This window comes from Ptychodera flava (genome assembly GCF_041260155.1).
Source record: "Ptychodera flava strain L36383 chromosome 23 unlocalized genomic scaffold, AS_Pfla_20210202 Scaffold_23__1_contigs__length_28996876_pilon, whole genome shotgun sequence".
Taxonomy (NCBI): Eukaryota; Metazoa; Hemichordata; class Enteropneusta; family Ptychoderidae; genus Ptychodera; species Ptychodera flava.
In genome coordinates this window covers 25,105,509-25,127,779 of record NW_027248277.1, presented here as the reverse complement: position 1 = coordinate 25,127,779, position 22,271 = coordinate 25,105,509, and the positions used below count along the sequence as shown (strand labels likewise).

At 35.4% G+C, this 22,271-nt stretch overlaps 2 protein-coding genes across 2 annotated transcripts in view; one reads left to right on the top strand and one right to left on the bottom strand.

Moving 5' to 3' along the window:
• LOC139124155 (uncharacterized) overlaps positions 1-9,588 on the top strand; it is a 43,012-nt gene extending 33,424 nt beyond the window's left edge. The window contains exons 6-7 of the mRNA XM_070690299.1: positions 176-2,193; positions 6,324-9,588. Coding sequence (XP_070546400.1) covers positions 176-741 — 566 coding nt within the window. The 3' untranslated portion in view covers positions 742-2,193; positions 6,324-9,588. The remainder of the gene's footprint in view (positions 1-175; positions 2,194-6,323) is intronic.
• A 4,397-nt stretch (positions 9,589-13,985) lies between these two features.
• LOC139124143 (delta-like protein A) lies at positions 13,986-21,593 on the bottom strand. The gene is made up of 6 exons (XM_070690283.1): positions 21,457-21,593; positions 20,778-20,836; positions 18,570-19,418; positions 17,468-17,675; positions 16,858-16,919; positions 13,986-16,405 (listed from the first exon to the last, which is right to left on the bottom strand). Exons 1-6 carry the CDS (start codon positions 21,591-21,593, stop codon positions 15,840-15,842), a joined length of 1,881 nt encoding a protein of 626 aa, XP_070546384.1. The 3' UTR covers positions 13,986-15,839.
• Positions 21,594-22,271: the final 678 nt, after the last annotated feature.

The window sequence follows — 22,271 nt, the reverse complement described above, 5'->3', positions numbered from 1 at the left end:
TAAAGGATACCATATATGATATTGAGTGGATATTTGAAAAAAGTTTTTTGACAGATCAATAAATAATAATGATGTGTTAATTCAATGCGCTGATATGTACATTTTTATCAACGTATAGTTGAGTAGTCTCTGTTATTTAAGTTTTGATTGGCATCTTCTTGTTATCTTCACACAGTATCTCCAGATGACTATGAGATGGTTGATGTGACAACGCAGCTAACAACCTTTTTAGCAAGCGACAAACAAAATGATGATGAAGAAGGTAATAGAGATGAAGGTCACAGAAACAAAAATATTCCAGAAAATACGCAGGTCAACAAGACAAGAGAGAAGAAAACAAAAGAGGTAACTAATCAAGAATATTCTCAAATAACAGCTAATTACGAGACGATAAATGATAATTCCCATAATGCACTAAGAGAGGATGTACATTATTACACTGTAATGGAAGCTGATGACAAACAGACAGCTTTCACTGGTAACAGAAGTTTGTCTGGACAAATGTATTCTGGTGAAGGTTATTCAAGTAGTGCAGGAGGGGCAGGGGAGCAGGCCGAATACAATGTTGTAGATAGGACTGGAAAATCGTATAAAGCCGCTACTGATAATAATGAGGTAAACAACTATGAAGAAATTGATATAACAAAGGAAGATGTTTCTACTAATGAGGACACAATTTACAACAAGTTAAATTTCGGCGCTAGACGCCTTCATTACATCAAAAAATCAGACTACAGCTGATTTCAAAATTAAAGGAGAGTACGTTTCATATAGATTGAATGTCCCTTTTCAAGAGTGAAGTATTGTTCAATCCAAAAGGTATCGCAGTCTGTTGTAAAAACATCTTTTTATTCATACTAGTGATAAAAGCAGGAAATAGACTTGAATTGTATCTGATATTCCGAGGAGGCTGTATCTTTCTCTTTTTTCAAATTTTATTATATGCCAATTCACGTAGAATACAAGCCTCATGATATACGCTTAAGAACTCTAACATTCTAATCCGGTCTGAATTCGAAGAAATTTGAATGATACGAAGTGTAGAATGTAATTGAAACAAAGCTTACAGGTGAGAAGGTTAAACAAATGTAGTAAGAAGAATGTACAACAGTTATTTTATAACCTAACACTCATTATTGCTGCATGTCGAAGATTCATTCAGAGTATGCATGTTGATTGCATTGAAACTAACTTTCCCGTTTTACACTATATGAAAGATTTTTTTTTCATTTCTGATTATGGTGACGTATGTTTTGAAGAAATCTATAAATATATCGTTCGAATGAATTGTCACATTAACTGCTCTGTTCATATTTATTTGTTATTTTTTTTTTAATTTCTTCTTATAAAAGGATGGTAGCTCTAAATGTTTATGATTTTCTTCACAATGTTTATTTTAATGCCGGCGACATTTATTTGTTGAATGTTTTACCGGTTACTTTCGATTTTGCCAGTTACACTTCAAATATTAACGTTTCAAAAAAAGTTGTTATATAGAACGCGAATTTTTTTTGTAATATTATATTTGACACACATTTTTGATGGAGACAAATTTTCAGTCGTTAGAAATAACACTGGATGTAACACTTACGAGACGTTCGTGGGAAAATCTAAAACTTGAAGAACAAACTGAAATAAAAATATATATAAATAGTTAAAAACTTCAGTTACTGCTACTGTGATTTGAAAGAACAATCTACAACGGTGCATACCAACTTGTTATTCACTTTAAAAGACTTCACAGAATAATAAGACACTTCGACATACACGTAAAATTAAGAGTAAACCGGTGTATTTTGTGCATAAAACATGTTCTGTTTTTATCATTATTTACATGTGAGTTTTGAACTTACCATATATAGTGAATTGCAATTGTTACTGTATAAAATATTTTTGAAACACAATGAGGCCGAGTTCTCTGCGCTGACCTTGACCTACAGATTTGCAAAAGCAAAAGGCACTAACCAAAAAGGCGGACATTGTGAAACAGTGGCCCGCAAAGACAAATATTCTACTGATTTCTATCAGACCATTACGTTATCTATACTTAAATGTGTTATTATTCGTACTATGAACTTTAAAGAACGGGGATATTATGTATATTTAGTGTCTTCAACGTAGGTACTCTCCAGAGCTTAGCAAAGATTGGCGTATGCTGTTCTACCTAGCTCAACCTATGTATAGTAATTCGTTGTGTAAATATATTTGATTTACTATACTCAGTACGTTTCGGATAATTTAGGAGGCATCTACTTTTAAGAATTTTTCACTTAGACTGAAATCGTAAGGTAGCGACTCAGGTTCATTGTCACTTATTTTCAACCTCATTTTCACAAAGAAGAAGTGGTCACACACCCGAAATGTGTTACTTTTTTTTATCTGCTCGGTCACCGAAGAGTTCAGAAAATTGTTAGTTTTTCAAAAACAGTGCGCATACGGCTGTTTTACTCAAAAATACGTGTTTTTTAGTTTTTTTACTCAAAAAAGTGTAAGTACAAATCTCCAATCGGCCTTGGTGATCTGTTTACGGCAATCGACGGCTGGGTATACTGGGCAAAAAACCGTGTCCCGGATTTTTGAAATTCGCTTTTGTTTTCGCACAATGCGCCTTCAAAGTGTCAACTTGACGATTTTTGCATAAATTATCGGCCTTTGTTCACGTTTGTCAGGATATCTTCACTTCCAGGCCTTCTATCGGAAATCTGAGACATGGTCTTTCAGATATATTCATTCACTGTCCACAGGTGAAAAATCAGGCTAATCTGTCCAGGCGCCGCCGACTTATACTTATTTGAATAATGTACGCACTGCCAAAAACGGAACTGAGAAAATCGACGATTTGTGTAAACGACCTATGCGTCACACATTGTGGCCAAGAAGTCCGAGTCGCGCACCATTTTCTGCGAATTTTCTTACACCAGGACTAAGTTGAAATATTTAGAGTAAGTTTTGGGAATTTAGAATATGTTTAGGATTGCAGATCGTGTGAAAATAGAAAGAAATTATTCACTGAACTGGCAAATGCTTAGTGCCAGCAGTGGGTGGTATTTACACAACAAACACAGAGGGGTAATTAGCGATTTAATCCATTTTTGGAACGTTTAACAAGTAGATTAACTGTATACTGTTGTCTAAACGGTAACAATCTGGTTATCAGTGTTCACAGTCAAGACGAACTGAGACGTCGAAACTTGTGTAAAAAAGTCTATCCGATCGAGACCTGTGTGCTGTTGTCGCGCGATCGCGTCGGGCATTCACTTGTTCTTGACTCAAGTTGTCTACTTCCTGTCTCGCGATCGGCAATTTATGCATGTTCTTTGTGAAAAATGATTGTCAAGTTCATGTTAGCGCCGACACTGTGCGAACAGGACGTCAGTTCTAGTTTTTCTACCTCAAGATGAGACGAACACATGTAACTCGTGACAACATAAAATGTCTGTTGTATTTTCTTAGCTTTTACACCGCACTGCAAACTTGTCGCCATTCGTTACGACGGGAGAGATTGACTCGTGTTAATTTTTTCAAACTTTATTAGGGGCCCAAGCCTACCGGCTGGGCCCCTATTGGTTTCGTAGGAATTCAACTTTCTTCTTCTACTTCTTCTTCTTCCGCTCTTTTTTTGTCGACCTAGAACTCAACCACCGCTTACCGCAAACTTCTGAAACTTGCAGGGCTAATAGGTACCTATGAGATCTCGTGCACCTGGGTATACAAATTTCGATTGGTCACGTGACCTGGCGGCCATATTGGATTTTCCAAAAACCTAAAAATGCTTCTCCAGAGACCCAGGGGTCTAGTCGATTTGAAATTTTTTGTATAGCAAGCATGGCCTAAGGTCTTAAAATTTGCCAATAAAATCGCATGCGGTCACGTGACCTTGGCCGCCATATTGGATTTTGCGAAAATCGTGATTTAATCTTTAAAAATCTTCTTCTCCAGAACCAAAACACCGATTTGACTGAAATTTCACATGTAACATCTTAAGTGTGATCTCTTTCAAGTTTGCGAAAGGCGTTTTGATCGGTCACGTGGTTTGGCCGCCATATTGGATTTTGCAAAAATCGTGATTTAATCTTCAAAAATCTTCTTCTCCAGAACAAACGCACCGATTCAACTGAAATTTGACATGTAGCATCTTACGTGTGATCTCTTTCAAGTTTGCGAAAGGCGTTTTGATCGGTCACGTGGTCTGGCCGCCATATTGGATTTTTGCGAAAATCGTGATTTAATCTTTAAAAATCTTCTTCTCCAGAACCAACACACCGATTCGACGAAATTTGACATATAACATCTTAAGTGTGATCTCTTTCAAGTTTGCGAAACGCGTTTTGATCGGTCACTTGGTCTGGCCGCCATATTGGATTTTGCGAAAAATCTGATTAAATTGTTGAAAATCTTCTTCTCCAGAACGAACACACCGATTCGACTGAAATTTGACATGTAACATCTTAAGTGTAATCTCTTTCGAGTTTGCGAAAGGCGTTTTGATCGGTCACATGGTTTGGCCGCCATATTGGATTTTGCGAAAATCGTGATTTAATCTTTAAAAATCTTCTACTCCAGAACCAATACACAGATTCGATTGAAATTTGACATGTAACATCTTTAGTGTGATCTCTTTCAAGTTTGAGAAAGGCGTTTGATCGGTCACGTGGTTTTGCCGCCATATTGGATTTTTCGAAAATCGTGATTTAATCTTTAAAAATCTTCTTCTCCCGAACAAACATCGAATTGACTGAATTTTGCATATACCATCTTTAAAGTGATGTGTTTCAAGTTTGTGAAATAGGTTTTGATCAGTCTCGTGGTTGGCCGCCATATTGGATTTTCCGTAAAATATTAAATTCCAAGTGAAACGTACAGTAACTATTAGATGATGTTCAAATCCAACTTTTTCAAGCTCGAATTTTGCACATAATATCATTATTGCAAGATTTTTCAACCATGTTCACCGCTTGGGCGCCCGCCAACGCTGCTTGCAGCTTTAATTTATATGTGTTCTTGTACCAATTTATCAAACTAATAATATCACGCCGTAGCGTAGAACAGTGCAGGCTGTCATCGACAGCGTGTTCCGAGAGACAGAGTATCGACTAGTCTACAGTGGAGTCACTCGACTTGCGCAATACCAGCGCACAAATAATTGTTTCGGAGATTTGTACTTTTAATCAAACTTTTGAGGACATACCTCATATAGCAAAAATTGCTAGTTTCAGCACTTCTAGCCGGGTTTGTTTTACGTTCAGTGTTGAGGTCCAGCTAGCAGCTGTGGAGTCTGCGGGTAATAGATAAGTTTAGACAACACGCACACAAGAATCATTTGTGAACCTCGCAATCCACGTTTGACGTAATTTAATTTTTGGGTTATATTTAAAGAAAGAAAAGGCATGAAATAAAAAAATATTTGCATTTCGTTTCGAAAAATTAGCAGATCGGTGAACTTGCTCTTGTGAATCTGCATCATGTGTGTATGAACTCCTGCACTTGCTTGGGAAACTCCTTGACATAAATGTCGCGTGTTGTCGGGTACGGTGTTGTTCAAGGTTTCTCAGCAGACACGAAAAGGCTGCACGATAGAAAGATGAAACTTCGAGTTTAAAAATATAAAAGAACACGATACTAACACCAAGCATGTACAGCAAGAGTGATAAAATTATCGCAACTAACAGAAGTTTCATCTCGCTCAGGCTAATTTTTGGACTCGGGTATGTAATCAGCATAGCCTAATATGTTCGAAAAGCAGCGTGTCAAATACTTTCATAGTTGTTGAACTGAGCACGTCTCCGTTAACGTCTGCGTCCTCGGCCAAATCTGACTCTTCACTGCATTCTTGATCGTTATGCAGGGAGTATGAGCCAAAGTCGGACTGTTTTACATTTAAAGTCGACCTTTGCGCACGTTGCCGTCTTTTTCAGGTCCGCTTTTGTGGCCCTCGCTTGCTTGTTTGACGGTACTGAGCGCGAGCGCCGGCTTTGGTCTGCTCATGGTCTGCTCGACGTGTTTGCCGTACCGATACATGCGGAGTCCAAACGCTCAGCATAACGTTGAAGATAGCGCATGCGCACTATACCGCCAAGCCTATACATAATCTCTGCGTGTTTATCAAAGATATCGTGGTCGGTAATCCGCGACCGTTAAGACAAAAGGGAAATAATGGCACGCGGTGTAGCTGATAGTTTGCCATTTTAGTAATATTTCAGGAATTTCCCGGTACGATGTGACCCAACACCTTTCCCCAAAAGAAAGGCCACGTGTCACTGGTTCGAAATTTGAAATAAAAAAAATAGCTAAAATTGACCTTTGAACCTGAGTCGCATCTTAAGTTTAACATTATTTTGTTCACGTTTTGAAAGGATACAGAGAGTTGTCTTATTCACAATGCCTAATTTAGCTTAATGTATTTTCCTTATTTCTTAAGGGTCACCGACTGTAACATGCTTTTGGAAGTATAAGTATTACTTGGAATTGATATGTAAACCACAATTGGTAAAGCAGTGATAAAAAATCACAGGTACTATCTATTTAGTACTTGTCATATAACGAAAAAAACATTAAGAGCATTTTTTGCCAATGTACCCTAGCTAAGAGTTTCAAATTTACCGGTATTTGTGCGTATTTTAATATAATTGGTAAAAAGTAAGTGTAGTCACCAAAACATGACACTTCATGCTATAACAAAAGCTAGAAGTCACCTATGAACTGAACTTTTCTCTCAAAGTTTTGCTCAAACTTTCCGGAGGTAAAATTCAGACGTAAAATTGTATAGTTCAGAGTAAGTATCAGACGTCAGCAGACAAATTGTAGTAATGGACAGATAATTAATCACAAACAATACTCAACGTCGCCTTTGCCAAATTTGACGGTATGGGGAAAAACAAAAAACAATTGTTAGAAAAAATAACTGACGAGAAAATTTCACTCTACACAACGAACGTCAGAATTGGTCTATAGCAATATGAAAAGATAGGATATCGTAAAAATTCACTTTCGAGGCACTCGTGGCGAGGAGCATAGAGATTTTTATTTTTCCCTAATACTTTATATATTTGTCCATTTACTGAACTGAAACAAAGGGAAGGACGCTAATGAGGGTTTAAAAGTTTAAAACCACAGCTCTTTGTATAAGTAGAGCTTAAAAAGAAGTAAAACATTTATTTACTGATTTTTTATACCTGAATTACACTATAACAAGTGAAGCGTTTATTAGTCCAGCAGAGTCTATTCATGTTTAAAGTCCATTGTATTGCATTTACTAGCAATTTTAAAAATATTTTAATCGTACGAAATTAAGACAACACAACCAGACACACAGAAAACGCAGAAAATTTCAACCAAGATCAAGTAAAAAATATATTACATTCATATTATATTTTTATCTAAAATTACCTACGAGCAGCATGTTATTAGTATCGCCAAAGCGGATATCAAAAATCTTCAACTTTGACTTGGTCCTTATGAACATTCTAGTATAACTTTGTATACTCATGATTTTTACTAATCTGAAAATTTACAAACTTGAATTGTTGAACAGATCACAGTTTATATACCGAAGGTCGCAAGACACGAGTATTATACAAAATAACAATTAAAACAACTTGTATGGTCAGTTTGAAATGTCAACAACAAGAGCAGCTGGAATAAACATGTGTGTCTCGTCCACGTAGTTTATCTTTGACACAAGACAGTACTTATTATTATCACTCAATATTTTACCTCTAGACTGGTATTTCGTATAACGATTTTTATACTCTCAACACTCTAGATACCACAACTGAGAATAAAAAAAATAAATAATCCATAGTGCATTCAAAGCAAATATCAATTTGTAAGTGAGACAAGTAATTTTCATTGTATGTTAGTTTTGTGTGGGTTTTTATAGGTTCAGAAATAAAGGATGTTGAAATCTGGCAAATCTAAGATAAGCTTAGGATAGTAAACATTTTTTTTTACTCTCTCACTGCTTTATTGTGTAAACAGATAAGTTAATGTACTTGTTTACATTGTGACCTAAACATAAAATAAAACACTGATGGGTAAAATTTATTTATAGCTCCCTCATCAAAAATGTTTCGGTATGATGAAACTTAGGAAGCCAACTTCTGCGGCATTGTTTTTAAAAATTGTACTTTTTAAATTTTTGATCCTACAACCTTTTCCCTTTAAATACATAACTTTCCTACACTCATGAAAAGAATGATGAAACAATACAATCAAGGAGAAAAACAAAGAAATACAGAGAAATGGAGAATTTTTGCTAAACTTCTAATTGGAGGAATACATCACCGATATGAAAGAAACAGTGATGTTAAATAAATGACATCATTTTAATGATCAGTTTATGCTCTGTATGCCCACTCGAGCGAAAAGGTTAATTTTGATTGCTGAACATTTTATCAATATCGAGTTTACAGAATAGAAAGTCTGCATTGGACTATAAGGATAGAGCTTACGTCAACGAACAAAATTACCCATCCCTGACGATGCCACCTTTCCAATGAAGTGAATATACATAGACAGAAGCGTTGCAGTTCGCTTGAAAACAAACACACTTGAATCAAGTAAGCTTTAGTTTACCCGCATAAGTACTTTTTACAATATACCCGGATCGTTTGTGCTTGTTATGAGAGATGAGTTAATCCTGTCACTAATATAGCAAATTTTTCATCGTGTTAACCGGTGGAGACTTGATGAAAGGGTTTTATTTCAAGAGATTAGGAGAGCCTCTGTATAGAAATAGTTTTATTGTGTGAATGTTAACATCGGCAGGCAAAATTAGCTCTCACTCTTCAGTCTAATGTAAACATTCTATTCTGTATACCTAGCAGTGCTTGAATTTAAAAAAAAATCAATGTTAAACACTTCAAACTAGTGAGCGTTCGAGTGAGTATTTAACAAACAATACAATATTCATTTAATATTACAATTTTCGATGACATGTTTTTTCTTTAAATATGACTGTAGGCAATGTGTCTTTCTATTTTAATGATATATATGTCGTCACACTTTTTATTATTTCAAAAATATGTTTTTTTTCAAAACAGGGCACGATGTAACAATTGTAGTTTCGAAAATAAAGAAAAAAAAATAAATGTTATGACAATGGTTTTAGCTACTAACTTGCATGATGCCAAACAAGGGTTGATAAGGCGGCCAAAATGACCTTTAATCTCCTATATTATTTTACGGTCAAATATCGACAAGAACTTATCTGCTACGACACAATGGTTAAATCATAAAAAGGACCCTTTCATAGTTTATCTTATAGTCGCTAGACTGAAACATCCATTGTTTCTGCACATAAATACAAACCTACACACAATTTACATACAATGACAATTGACTGTCTGACAAAAACCGTTGTATTTACTTACGGGATTTCAGGATTGTAACTTTATATACTCAACTTTGTTTTATGAGTTGAGAAGACATAGAATCAACAAGAACACTTTGTTCTCTCAAGTAAGTGTTAATCATTCACAAATTCAAATATTCTAGCTTCATATTACAAAGATGAATTCAATATTTTCCATTTCAGAATCGTATGTAATTATTTTCACTTTATATAATTTAATTAATAAAACATTTCACAAGAAATACATTTTGTATTCTTAAGAATTGTGGCCTTTGCAAAGGAAGAATTAGCCCAAAGATGATTAACAGATAAGCCATCAATGAGTCATGCATGTGATATGTTCCATGTCTTTAACGTGACCAATTCCATGTCTCTCACTTAATATCCATGTACACGTTTGACAAGTGGCATATTCCACTTTGGATCTCTTTCTACATACTTTACTTTTTAGGGTGTTTTGAAATATGTAAGACGCACTGCAATTATTTTCATATATAACATTTTTTAAAAAGCATTAAAAACTTATGTTGAAAAAAAAACAAATTAACTGTAACATCAGTGTATTGTGTGACTGATAGAAACACAGTGACATGGACATCAAATATTTGACTTTTCCTGGAATCTCAGTTTTGGTTTATTAAGACGAAACTTCGACAAACTCACGGTTGCTCGTAATTAATATTTTTGACTGCTCCTGTATTTTAAGAGCATGGCAAGTCCGATTAACTAAGGCATGAAACGCATATGGAACGGTAAAAGTCTGACCTGTATTAAAGTCTTCAAAACTACAGTAATAAGTATTTAATATTGATTTTTTCAGAAAATTTGCCTCTTCTCTGTCACTCCTTGAATTTATGTGTTGATATGAAAGAAAGCCCTTCCAACTGTATTTTCCATATACATGTATCACAAAAAACTTTGGGGAGAAGAATTATTTAAACTTGTCAGCAGTAAGTATAATTAGCTTGTCCCTTTTTGGATGAATGTATAAAAATCTTTTGAATGTAGAATTTTCGAGCTAGGAACTTTGATTGCATAAACCAACAATAGAGAAACACTTTAGCAACTTAGCAAAAGAGAGTCATGAATGTTTTAGTGTTAGATACTTGGAACTCTGATCCATTCACACATTTAAAAATGCAAACCACACAAGAATAAATACAAATTTTCTTAAAGTGTCATTTATCGTTTCAACATCAATATGTCAAGTACATCAAGAATTGATAAAAAATCGCGTAAACAGGTGATTGATTCGACAAATACAAAATGACAAATCTGAAATGTTGTACCTCTCTTTTTAGCGTCCACTTCGCAGAAATCTATAGCAGTACTGGCATAGGCAGCCATTTTAAACGACCTTTGACACAGTGCATGTTACTTGTAGGACGAACATTAAACTAACACTTATCTACTCTGACAATACAGCACAGGAGAATTGCTCACGGTTTATCTCAAATAAATACACCAGATTTTAACAATCTTAGTTTCATAAATAATAAATTTTCTATTACATTTGACCTCACAACGTCAGGCATGCAATCACAAAATGCACGTTAGCGAACAGAATGGGAATTGACTGTCACTTAAACACCATTGCTGTTTTCTTACAGTGCACTCATAATTACAATTTCACAGTCACCCTACGTATAAGTATATAAATGAATAAGACGATAAATAAATTGGCTATATAAAAAAAGAGACAACTCGCAAGCACGAGTTTAGGTAAACTGACAAATATATGTGATATCGCTTTATTGAAGAAAACATCCAGGGGAAACTTCAATTGCCCGTGACAATAGTTTCAAAAAGGCAAGGTTAAATACAGCATACTGGTTTGAACAATAAAATCTGTCACTATAAAATTATCAACAGAAAACGATATGTTAGCCTATGATATAAAACTTTGAGGACGTAAAACCAGCATGAAAAGCGATCAGATCTCTTAAGTTACATTGGTTTGATGAAAGACCAAAATGTTTCTATAGATACTGATTATTATACACTTGCGTCTCTAACCTATGGAGTTTCGTCGTGCAGTAAGTTTCGGTATCAGAGGACGCAGAGTAAAATAACTTTCGGTGTTATTGGACGCTATTTGACCTTTGACCTCAAAACAACTTTACTTAAACACAAGGAAAAAGAAGAGAATATTTTAATTTTTTACTAAAATATAAACTTCTTAAGATTAAGTACTTTACAAACTAACTCATGGTCAGTCCAAAACCAGTGATTTTGAGTGAAATTATGGTGCTGACGTAAAATTTCTTCCACATGCACTGCGCCATGTGGGTTGAAATTTTGTTCTGTGCGCTTAGAGGACGCGGTGAACGCGTTCCCAGTCTACTCGCGATCGCTCGGTGCAGTGCGCGAGAAGCATCCAAAAACCCCTAAATTTCAACTTTTTTCAGGTAAAGTTGGACTAAGAATGTGTATAATAATAAGGTTATTCACAAAATACCGGGATTTATGTCCGAGTACATCGTGCAGCGGATGTATTGTCCTCGACGCTACGCGTCTCGGACAACACATCTGCCGCAAAAATAACTCGGACATAAGTCCCGGTATTTTGTGAAAAACCTTATATTACAGTACATATGAGGTAGTATGGGACTTAAAGGTGCAATGTATAAACTTTTGCTCAAACTTTCTTCAAGGAATCCTTCAAAATGACAAATAAAAATCATAGTCACCATGCAAATCTTGGTCTTAGTGTAACAGATCGTTGACTATATATATATATATATATATATATATATATATATATATATATATATGTGTGTGTGTGTGTGTGTGTGTGTGTGTGTGTGTGTGTGTGTGTGTGTGTGTGTGTAAGTTAGTGAAGTATAGTGTTTAGCCTTGGGTAGTGATAAACCTGTACGACAAAATGCAGTAAATATGTAAGATTTCACATCAACACGCCTTGCCCTGTGCAACGCACTTATTTGGAACTCTAGAGGGCCATTGTCACTGTAGCGCTACTGGTGAAAGAAGTCGCAAAAACCAAACTCTCTGACCGCCTCGCCGTAGTGCTACAATTTTGAAGCTATACTACTAGATGACAGACAGGATTTCAAACTAACGGCAAAACAGGAACGTTAACGATTTCCTGCTCCCGTGAACAGTGCACAATTGACTGAAATACAAGAATCTCGCGTACTTCAAAATACACTCAAGTCTACCAGGTCAGGCTTGTCCATGCGGTATGCATGGGGACGGATCCGAAGCGAGAAACTTAACACAACTGAAGTTCAAAAGCAGCGAAATATTCGAGATCCTACCAAATTAATTGTTTGAATATGTAGAATATCGGGATATCATACAGGCCACTCTGACAGGTTTGTTTCAATTATTTTCTTACATTTTCCCGGCGTAACTATTATCGTTACTATTTCTTCCATCATGGTTTTGAAAGGCCAGTATAATGTGGCATGATAATCTTCGAAACACTCAATGCAGTTGATCTACCCAACTCGCTGAGTTTTGTCATTTGAATTGAATTTGAAGTGTGGGCTTCCATTACATTTCGCTAAAATGTCATTCTTTTTCGAAGGCAATATTTTTCAATTATTGATTATTTTCATTAAATTCAAGTTGCTGCAGCAACTTCTTTGTATGAATAAGGGCTTCGACGAACAACTAGCTAACGAATGCAGTGGCCATCGTCCTGACGAAGGATTCCGCACGTACAAGCGTATCAGCAATTTCCAGCAGAACAATGTACAGCCCCAACAACCTGTGACAAATGTTGATGTAAACGTCGAAAAGTGATAGTCCCTCTGTAGATTGTCAACCTCGCATGAAAGTTCATCAGGCCATATTTCCCCTTAAAATAAACACGATGATTTGTCATTGACATGTAATTTCGCAAGATCATTAAAAGTTGCCACGTGTACGTACAATCTGCCAGATGATTGATTTTCACTCGTATGTAGGTGAGTAAATCGTTACGCGTGCATAGATATGGAAAGTAGTTAACCATATATTACGTTTGTATTCATATGATTATGAAGTCTGTTCAATAAACTGTAATTTTTATTAATTTCCATACCAATGAACCGTAACGGTTTACTTATTTGCATAAGAACAATTGGTGTTACGATAATAAACGAAAGATAAGACCAATGTGTCACACGACCATGAGTGGTATAAACTGAACAAGTCCACAGACTTTAAGCGACCCATGTTTTGATTGCCTGACGTTAAGCATTGAAGTAATAGAAAAATCACTTTACAATACGAAATAGTCGGAGATATCTCAACAGTGAGTGCGAGTGATATATGTCCGGAAGAAGCTCAGACGAAATCAAAGAACATCAACAGATCTGCACACATAAACTTGCAAATGACAAACTCAGAACAGTCAATGGGATGTTTTGGGGTGTATGGTTTGGAGTGTATGGCTAATGTATGGCTACATCTGAGCTCTTTCAAGACAATCTATCAGTTTTCCAACAAATTATTTACTTGTTAAAGAGTATAACCATTTAAAAAATTCACACCTGACCGTGTAGGTAAAGCCTCAATTTAGACAACATGTATAATTTCCGTATTGCCGACAGTCCACTACACGATTCTGTAATAAGGGGTATGAAGGGGCGGAATCTTTTGAAGTAGAATGCTCAAATACTTCCTTTATTCATATTTTATTTACTTATTCACTTACTCATTTACAAGATATTGTGACAATGTCATCACAAAAAAACAAAACATTCTTGCTTGTAAATTCCATTTGAAAATAAGACAGTAAGATTCAATAAAGACAATGAAACAGACTTGTATTGTATCTGCCATACCAATACAGCTGTGACCTCTTCAAATTAATATTTGTATTACGCTAGGTCAGGTAGACTTACAGACCTCAGAGCTCCCTACAGATGCTAGAGAATCGTTTCTCCCTTTTCCACATGCAGAGGTCAAATTTTACCATAGAAAACAACTGAATCGCAAGAAATTGTTGTTGTGAAAGCGTTGACAAACATAATAATCAAGAAAAGGTAGATTTTTCGATACCTTTTTTCTTGACAAACATTACACGATTCTGTATAAATATACATGCTCCTAATTCACACTTGTGATTGCTTTATTTTGAACATTGATTCAAAAAGATCCATTTCAATAACATACCGGTAATGTAAACATTAAGCATTGCAGAAAGACATTACTGAAAAAAGAAGTTTAATTATCTCAAGCACCAAGAGCCAAACATTTCAAAGGAAATATATAGAGAGTCGAAAAGACAAACTAAAATTTTACCAATAATAAACGACAATAGTTAAACTATCCACTGTTATTACTTTACAAATATCATTTCTCTTCATTTGGTACTGTAAATGTTAAACCATAGCAAACTGAATATTTCATTGTAGAGTGTTCGTCAAAGGCGGAAGTGAACAAATCGAAATCTATTGTTTGCCGGTTCTGTGTAAAGTAACATATATTGATTGAATGACGTAATATCGAGGAAGTGAAAATGAAAATCTGATGAGGATTGATGACCAAACAATAGACTGTGGCAGTTACGCATATTGCTATCGAGGCGTTCAGCTGAGTAGTTCATTAACGACACTCAGAAATCCTACTTCACAATAACATACAAATGTTTATCAAAAGCTACTTCATGTAAAAAAAATACTTGTTGCATTTTTGTGACAATGACATGCGTTTTCTACACTATTGGCTAGTAGTCATGATGTATAACTTGGTCCGAGTATATGTCTTAACATTGCAAGGTTACATGGCTTTAATATACATTAAGTGTGTTAACTGTACATAGGTTTCAGCCCATAAAATTATATGGTTAACATAGATCCCACAATCATAAACTGCATTCAGATTTGACATTTTAAAATGTCAAAAGTGAATGCAGATTAGTTACTGTGGGATCTATTTTTGTACAAATTCCTAAAGATATTAGAATCTCGATATGATTATGCTAAAGCCTATGGAAACCATGCATTACTGTCAAAGGACAAAAACTGTTTAATATGAATACCAAGATATTTCTTACAGACAGGAGAACGCATATTGAATATCAACATGGAGCAACATCTAGTCATACTATGTGATTGTCATTGGAGTACAAATATCAAAGTTTAGAATTACAAAGGTTTTCTACAAGATGATATGATCCACGTGTGACAATGTTCATATCCAACTGTACAATATCTCATATAATTACTATTATAGAATATAGAAACTGTCCCATAGGATGCACAGAGTATCAATGAGCCAAATCATTGATTACTGGCAGTAGTTAACCTCTAAACATGGATGACCTATGTTAAAAATCTCTGAGTTATCCTGGGAATTATCCAATCGCTTTTTTTCTGCAAATGTTGTCCCTTTGACTCCAATGGAATATATGTGTATGAATCGGTTAAATATTTTTTTGTTGGAAAAAGATATCCGCTTTTGACAAATCTTTACACAAGTAGACATGTACCAGAATTCCATTGTACAGAAACTAATGTTCTTGAGAGATGTAGTCTTATTCTTTGCTGAAAGCAAGCCGTTTGGGACCAAAGTTCAATGTGTTGTAATCCGTGTCTTCATAGGTAGGAACATCCTCCTTTCCCATTCCGATTTTCTCATAATTGACAGGCTCACTATCACCCAATGGGAATTTATATGATTTCCCAGTCCTATCGACAACATTGTAATCTGCCTCCTCATCTGCCCATTCATCACCACCTGAAACCGCTTTACTATTATGCATTACTCCCGATAATCCTTGCGCCCTTGTAAAGCGTGTTTCGTTGTCCTCAACTTCCTCGAGTGTGTAGTAATGAGAATCCTCTCCAGGTTCATTGTGGGATTGATTAGTCGAAATCTCACCATTTCCAGTTACGTCGGAGTATAGAGGGAGAATTGCCTTCTTTCTCTTCGTTCTTGTCTTGTTAACCTGTGCATATTCTGGAGTATGTATGTGTCTGTTGCCCTCATCTCCATTGCTTTCATCATCGAAATTTTTCAAGTTAGTTTGACATCTCTTATTTGTTTTATCAGTAGTCACCCTTGATCCTACATCAGCCATCTCAGAGTCACTTGGAGAGCCTATAAAAATGATAAACAAGCATTTAGTAACAAAGAAAGCAAGGCTATCTATCGGTTCAGAGTAGAATTATGTGTGTTGCACCGCCCAATATATATTGGGCAAACTCAAAGCATACTGGCAGGCGATACATGATGCTTTTGTTGGAGTGCATACACTGTGATTCTTACAAAATTATTTTACGCTGCCGTGGTAAAGCCTCATAAACTTCTGACCATCCTGTTACCAAAATGACACCATATAGGAAACGTGAAAACCTTTTTCTGAAGATCGCCTTATTGTTTGAAACCTGGTTAATATACAGAGTATTCGATGTCTTTTATGTTTATGATGCTCCTATGTGATTCTGCATCACTGAAGTAATAGCTCTGGAAAACGATATATCAAGTGAATCCTATGTTAGAGTACTTTTCACTTAGCTCATACTTTAACTTTAAAGTCTAAGTTATCTTACCAAACATTGCCAAAGTGTCAGTTCTTGCTTCAGCTACATCAGCATTCTCATAGTGAACATTCCTAAAAATACAAACAAAGGATGAAATAGACTATGCGACTCTAATGTCCCAGTAAATAAATAAAAATAAGTAAATGAGTAAATGAATAAGTAAATAACAGACAAAAAATAAACAGATAAGAAATGGCTAGGCAAACTCGACAATTTCATGGGTTTTGTTATGGGAACAGCAAATTTAGCAAACAGGAAATGTTTACCCCGTTTCTTTGTCTATAGACCAGTCCATCTCGTTGTCTAGTGAGGAAAATGTTATAAACAAGCTAAATATGATATTGAATGCCAATTAATACCGGGAAACTTCTTTACTGCATAGAGAGTATGACGTAAATAGTGAACTTGATATTGTTGTGTGAACTAGGCGGCGACCAACACATCTAGGTGATACCAGTTAAAATGAAAAGACAATAATGGTCATAAACTATAAATTTTGTTGCATATAGATGACTTTTATATTCTTAGAGTAAAAATTAATCTCATTAATTGCGCTACACATCACGTTATTGATCTATTGTCAACATTAATAATCAGAACAAACTATCTGGAAACCAACCTCTTATTTACCGTTATGTTTCCCCTTCGATGACACACTACACAGATTATAACATTTACGAGTATCAGTAGGACAAGAAATACACAAACGCCAATGATTAATTGGAGGTGATCTTCCATGTCATCCAGATCCCCATTTATTTTGCTTTCTGAGTCTTGTATCTGTTCTGTGCTGCTGTGCTGACCATTGCTAACTGGATCCTGTTTATCTAGTTGTCCCCGCATTGCAAGTGCAATTAACAGAGGAGTTATTTATTAAGTTTACAGTGTGCAAGACATTATTTATCAAAGGAGGCACTATATATTGCTGATAAGACATCTTTACAAAATTATCAGCTTAGATATACTGTTATAACAAATAAGACTTTCCACCAATGATAATTTTGCTTGTAGAATCAGAGCACGTTTCTTACGCACTGTTATTGTCATCTTGAAAATGTTGAACCAGACATCGTCAATTATAAACAATAAAAATGCTCAAAATGGTTGCTGAAAAGCTAAGTAGTGTTCAAGCCATTTAAATTCGAATTGCTTTAAAAATATCTGCAGGCTGTAGCACATACTGTAAATTTAACCATTTTTCAATTTACAAAATGTTCGTATAAATCTTCCTGTAATGGTGAACAGAAAAAAAGAGCAGATGTTTCACTTTTCCCATAAAATTCCACACTCAATCACAACACAAATATAGCTCTGCCATGAATTTATTTTCTATGTATCATGTTTACTGACTGAAACAAATTGAAAGTTACATAAATTAATTCGAAAACGATTGGAACTAATTTGGGATAATTGGATGGTAAAGTAATGTCGATAAAATCTGCAAATTTAACCTCTTCTGCTTTTCTTTTTAAGTTACACACTTGTTTTATGAGTAATTTGTAATATTGCAATATTCAGCTATAGGGCACCAAACACTTTTGAGAAATTTGAAAATTAAGAAAATCCAATTATCCAAAATTAGTTCCAATCGTGTTTTCACTAAATCGACTTTTGATATTGCAAATTTATGTAACTAAGAGTATGGAGGGCCAGATGTGTTCAAGTTCAAACATCTATATAGCAGTAAAAGTCACACGCTTCCTATTGAACCTATTACTTACTTGGCATTGTTGTGCAATCCTCTCCACATGGACATCCTGATTTGTGATTACACATCTTGTCATTGCACTGACATTTCTTTAGGCAGTTATGACCATAGTAACCATCTGGGCATTCTTCTTCACAGTTTTCACCATGGTAACCAACAGCACATGCTGTACAATTCCCAGTTATGTGGTGACATTTTTCCGATTTACAGTCATCAGAACATGTATTTTCACAACCATATCCATACTTGCCATGCCCACATGGCAGATTACAGTATATCCCTCGGTAACCTTTAATACATCCATAACATTTACAGGTTTTCACATTACAGCCGTGAAAGTCATCACAGTCATTATGGTTTCTACAAATATCACTATTGAAACGAGAGTCACATGTTTCAGGAATTGATATATCACATTTACTTCCTGTCCATCCAGGCGTACAGTCACAGCTAGCAGGATCAGTAACACTGCAAGATTCACTACTGAAACAGTGTAGACATCTGTCAGTGCAAAACTTCTTGCCTGTGTTATAAACCTTGCTTTCATCACAGTCTGTGCATTTGTCTCCAATCCAGCCTGGTTCACACTGACACTTACCAGTTTGTCTATCACACGTTGCATGTGTGTAACATTGACAATGATGTTCACATCTCTCTCCCCACTTTCCCGGAGGACACCTACATTTTCCATTAATTTTATCACATTCTTCAATATCATTGCATGATGGACTACACCATTTCTCACAATGATATCCCCATTTACTGGGTTTACACTTACATCCATAAATGGGATCACATCGTTCATGACTTTTACACTTACATTCTCGTGCACAACGATATCCATATGAGCCTTTTGGACAAGCTTAATAAACATATGAGCAAAAATAAAAAGAACAAAATTAAATAATGTAACACACTGATTGAAAACATGCTGACAAACATTCAAATTTCAGTAAATATGTATTTTCTTTGAAATCCATACGTCACTGATAACATTGTCATCATTCATATTTTACTCTTTCTAAAGGATATTCCAGGTATTGAACAAGTGAAGAAAATAAAAGTGGAACGAATCGGATGCAAACGATACAAGGAGCTGACATAGGAAGGCATAGATGAATTGCCAGGGGAGGGCTCTTCCGAGGAATATGCACTATAGAATGATACTTTTGACTGAAATCAATATGATGACTGGTTACCGTACGCAAGGAAATGTTTACGAAATGTGATAATATTCATTATATTTTTGGATTAATTTATAAAAAATGGTACCTGAGTTAACTTGACGTACTAACTTGAAAGTGTTCAAATTAACTCCTTGACTAATTAAACGTGAATCATTATTAAAAACTCCCACATGGATATTGTTTTAAAGATTAAAATATTACTAGACAAAATAGAAAAAGAAGATGAACTCGATTAATGTAAGGCAGCTGACCTGAATAAAGTAAAAAGTTGCTGTCTTATTTTGTATAATATTGACATTCTAACGTGTATTATACATATATCATCGATGTAGAAAATTTTGTTATATTGTCTTTTGGAGGAAATTAGACCTTCAAGTTTAAATACTATTAAATTGCGTTTGCCTTTTTCGCATAGCACTTGGAAATTGAGAATGAAAACTCTGGGCAAATGGTTGATATACGGTCAGTAACTTGACTTATATGGAACAAAAATTTAATGAATACGTAACGTATATCTTTGTATAAGGAACATTTAAATACATTGATATACGTAGCATATATCTATGCAGAAAAAGAGTATATACTATGCAGATCTCTGCACAACAAGTGTACACTTATGTATTTTATCAGTATATGTGAGCGTACACTTAACATATTTGACAAATGTACAGAATTTTGTTTATTTATTGTTTTGAAGTCAAAAATTTTGCCTAGTGAAAGTTCCCTGCCTTGCAACTAAGGGGAATTTCTTTCTCTGGGTTTAGTATTTGTATTGCTATTTTTAATATGTGATTAAAATTGTAAAAGAAAACCTTTTCTTGGAAATCACAATTATGTATATGATAAATGACCTTTATGTGCGAAATCAGTTTTAAAGTTTGATATCTTATCAGTTTACTTTGTCAACGTATTAATATCTAATTCTATTGTTAAAATGAATTGGTTGCTGCCTGGCTTACAGGTCACTGTTACAATTACAGATACAATCTAAATATTCTTATGGATATATTATGCCAGCTTCAAGTGATACATACCTATGCATTTGCGATTTTCTAAAAAATATCCAGAACAACATCGATATACTGTTCCACCTCTGTGACGAAAAAAAAATTATAAATACATAATCAGACCTACACGCTTAAGCATTTTTGAGATTAAAATTGATTACAAGCAAAGGGAAAAGCCACCATTGAAGCTGTCTATGACTACTTGGCACTTGACAGAGCTCATGCAGCAGCATTGGCAAACGAAACTTAAAAATCTGACACGACATCTATAGCATGGTTATCACTGGCTGTGAAGACGCAGCAGTGCTGCAAGCTGTGGGGTATCGATCGCGACCAGGTTCCGGGGTCATCATCCTCTGGTTCTGCGGCGATGATAAAACACCGTTGCACCGCTGCATATTCCCATCTTGGTTATCACAACATGACGAGAAATCCAAACATTAATCAACAGTACTCACCTTAATTTTTTTTAAGGGAAAACGTCCCACTATGTCCATCTCTCAAACCTTACAACAATATCATATCATTCTGCCTGTGATACACCTTAGACAGTACAGCAGAACTTACACTGTCGTTTGGTTAAAAGTGAAGCGTAATCTAGTGAAAGGTACAGAACTGGTGAATGGTCTGAGTAATGGCTTTGTATGGCAAGGCTGTGGTTTTCCGGATACGTCTCCCAAGGGACACCCAAATGAATTCTACTTACTCTGATATATTGTACCATGGACATGCATACTGAACGTCTCGATCAACAGGTCCAATTTCTCGACGTAATGCACCATAAGTTTGAAAACAGAACGACTGAAAGACGATCAAAGCTGACAACATTGTAACGTTCATCATATTGTCCCCCTCCCTTCACGAGCAATATTCATTTATCATCTAATATCACATGACGTGTGTATGTCGTGATATATAAAAATAAAATATCCATCAGTGCTAGTCGTCTGTATACACAAAGTACGGTCAGTTGGTCAGAATATGCTTCGGGAGGAAATTCGCGAGACACTACGATTTATTGCCTCTGCGGGATAGTGTCGCTTGATGTCGGAGTTTGCCTCTAAGGCCATGTGCGTTTTAAGAGCAGACAAATGTGGTGAATACATTGCTATTTGTTGCCAGACATGGCACTGTAATGCACATTTTAATGACGACTCATTTGTTTTGGGCTTCCTTCTTTTCAAGGTGTGCGTCGAGAGAGCGCGCTTATCTTGAAATGAGAAACATGGCCCGATTAGCTTTGTACACTCTTCTACTTGTTAAAGGTATTGCCTTGGCTTGGTTTCAAATGTATATTATTCTTATGATTCATTAGATGTTCTTGTGTTCATTTTTATTTGAACCTGATAAGAAAACGAATAATATCAGCTATGCCATCAATTTCAATTCCCCTCGTTAAACATGTTTTGCAGACTTTACTATTTCTATATGCATATATATCGTATATCAAAAACTACAAACGGCTGTGTCAATAGACCGAGGGGAGAGTATCGTTAATAGCCAGGACTGGGAAAATTTCTG

Excerpts from the sequence above, each read along its gene's own strand:
- LOC139124143 (XM_070690283.1), bottom strand. The coding sequence starts at position 21,593 with ATGATGAACGTTACAATGTTGTCAGCTTTGATCGTCTTTCAGTCGTTC. Across the intron at positions 20,837-21,456 it reads CCATGGTACAATATATCAGA|AGGTGGAACAGTATATCGAT; the intron begins GTAAGTAGAATT and ends TTTTCGTCACAG. Across the intron at positions 17,676-18,569 it reads GGATTGCACAACAATGCCAA|ATAAACAGGATCCAGTTAGC; the intron begins GTAAGTAATAGG and ends GGGGACAACTAG.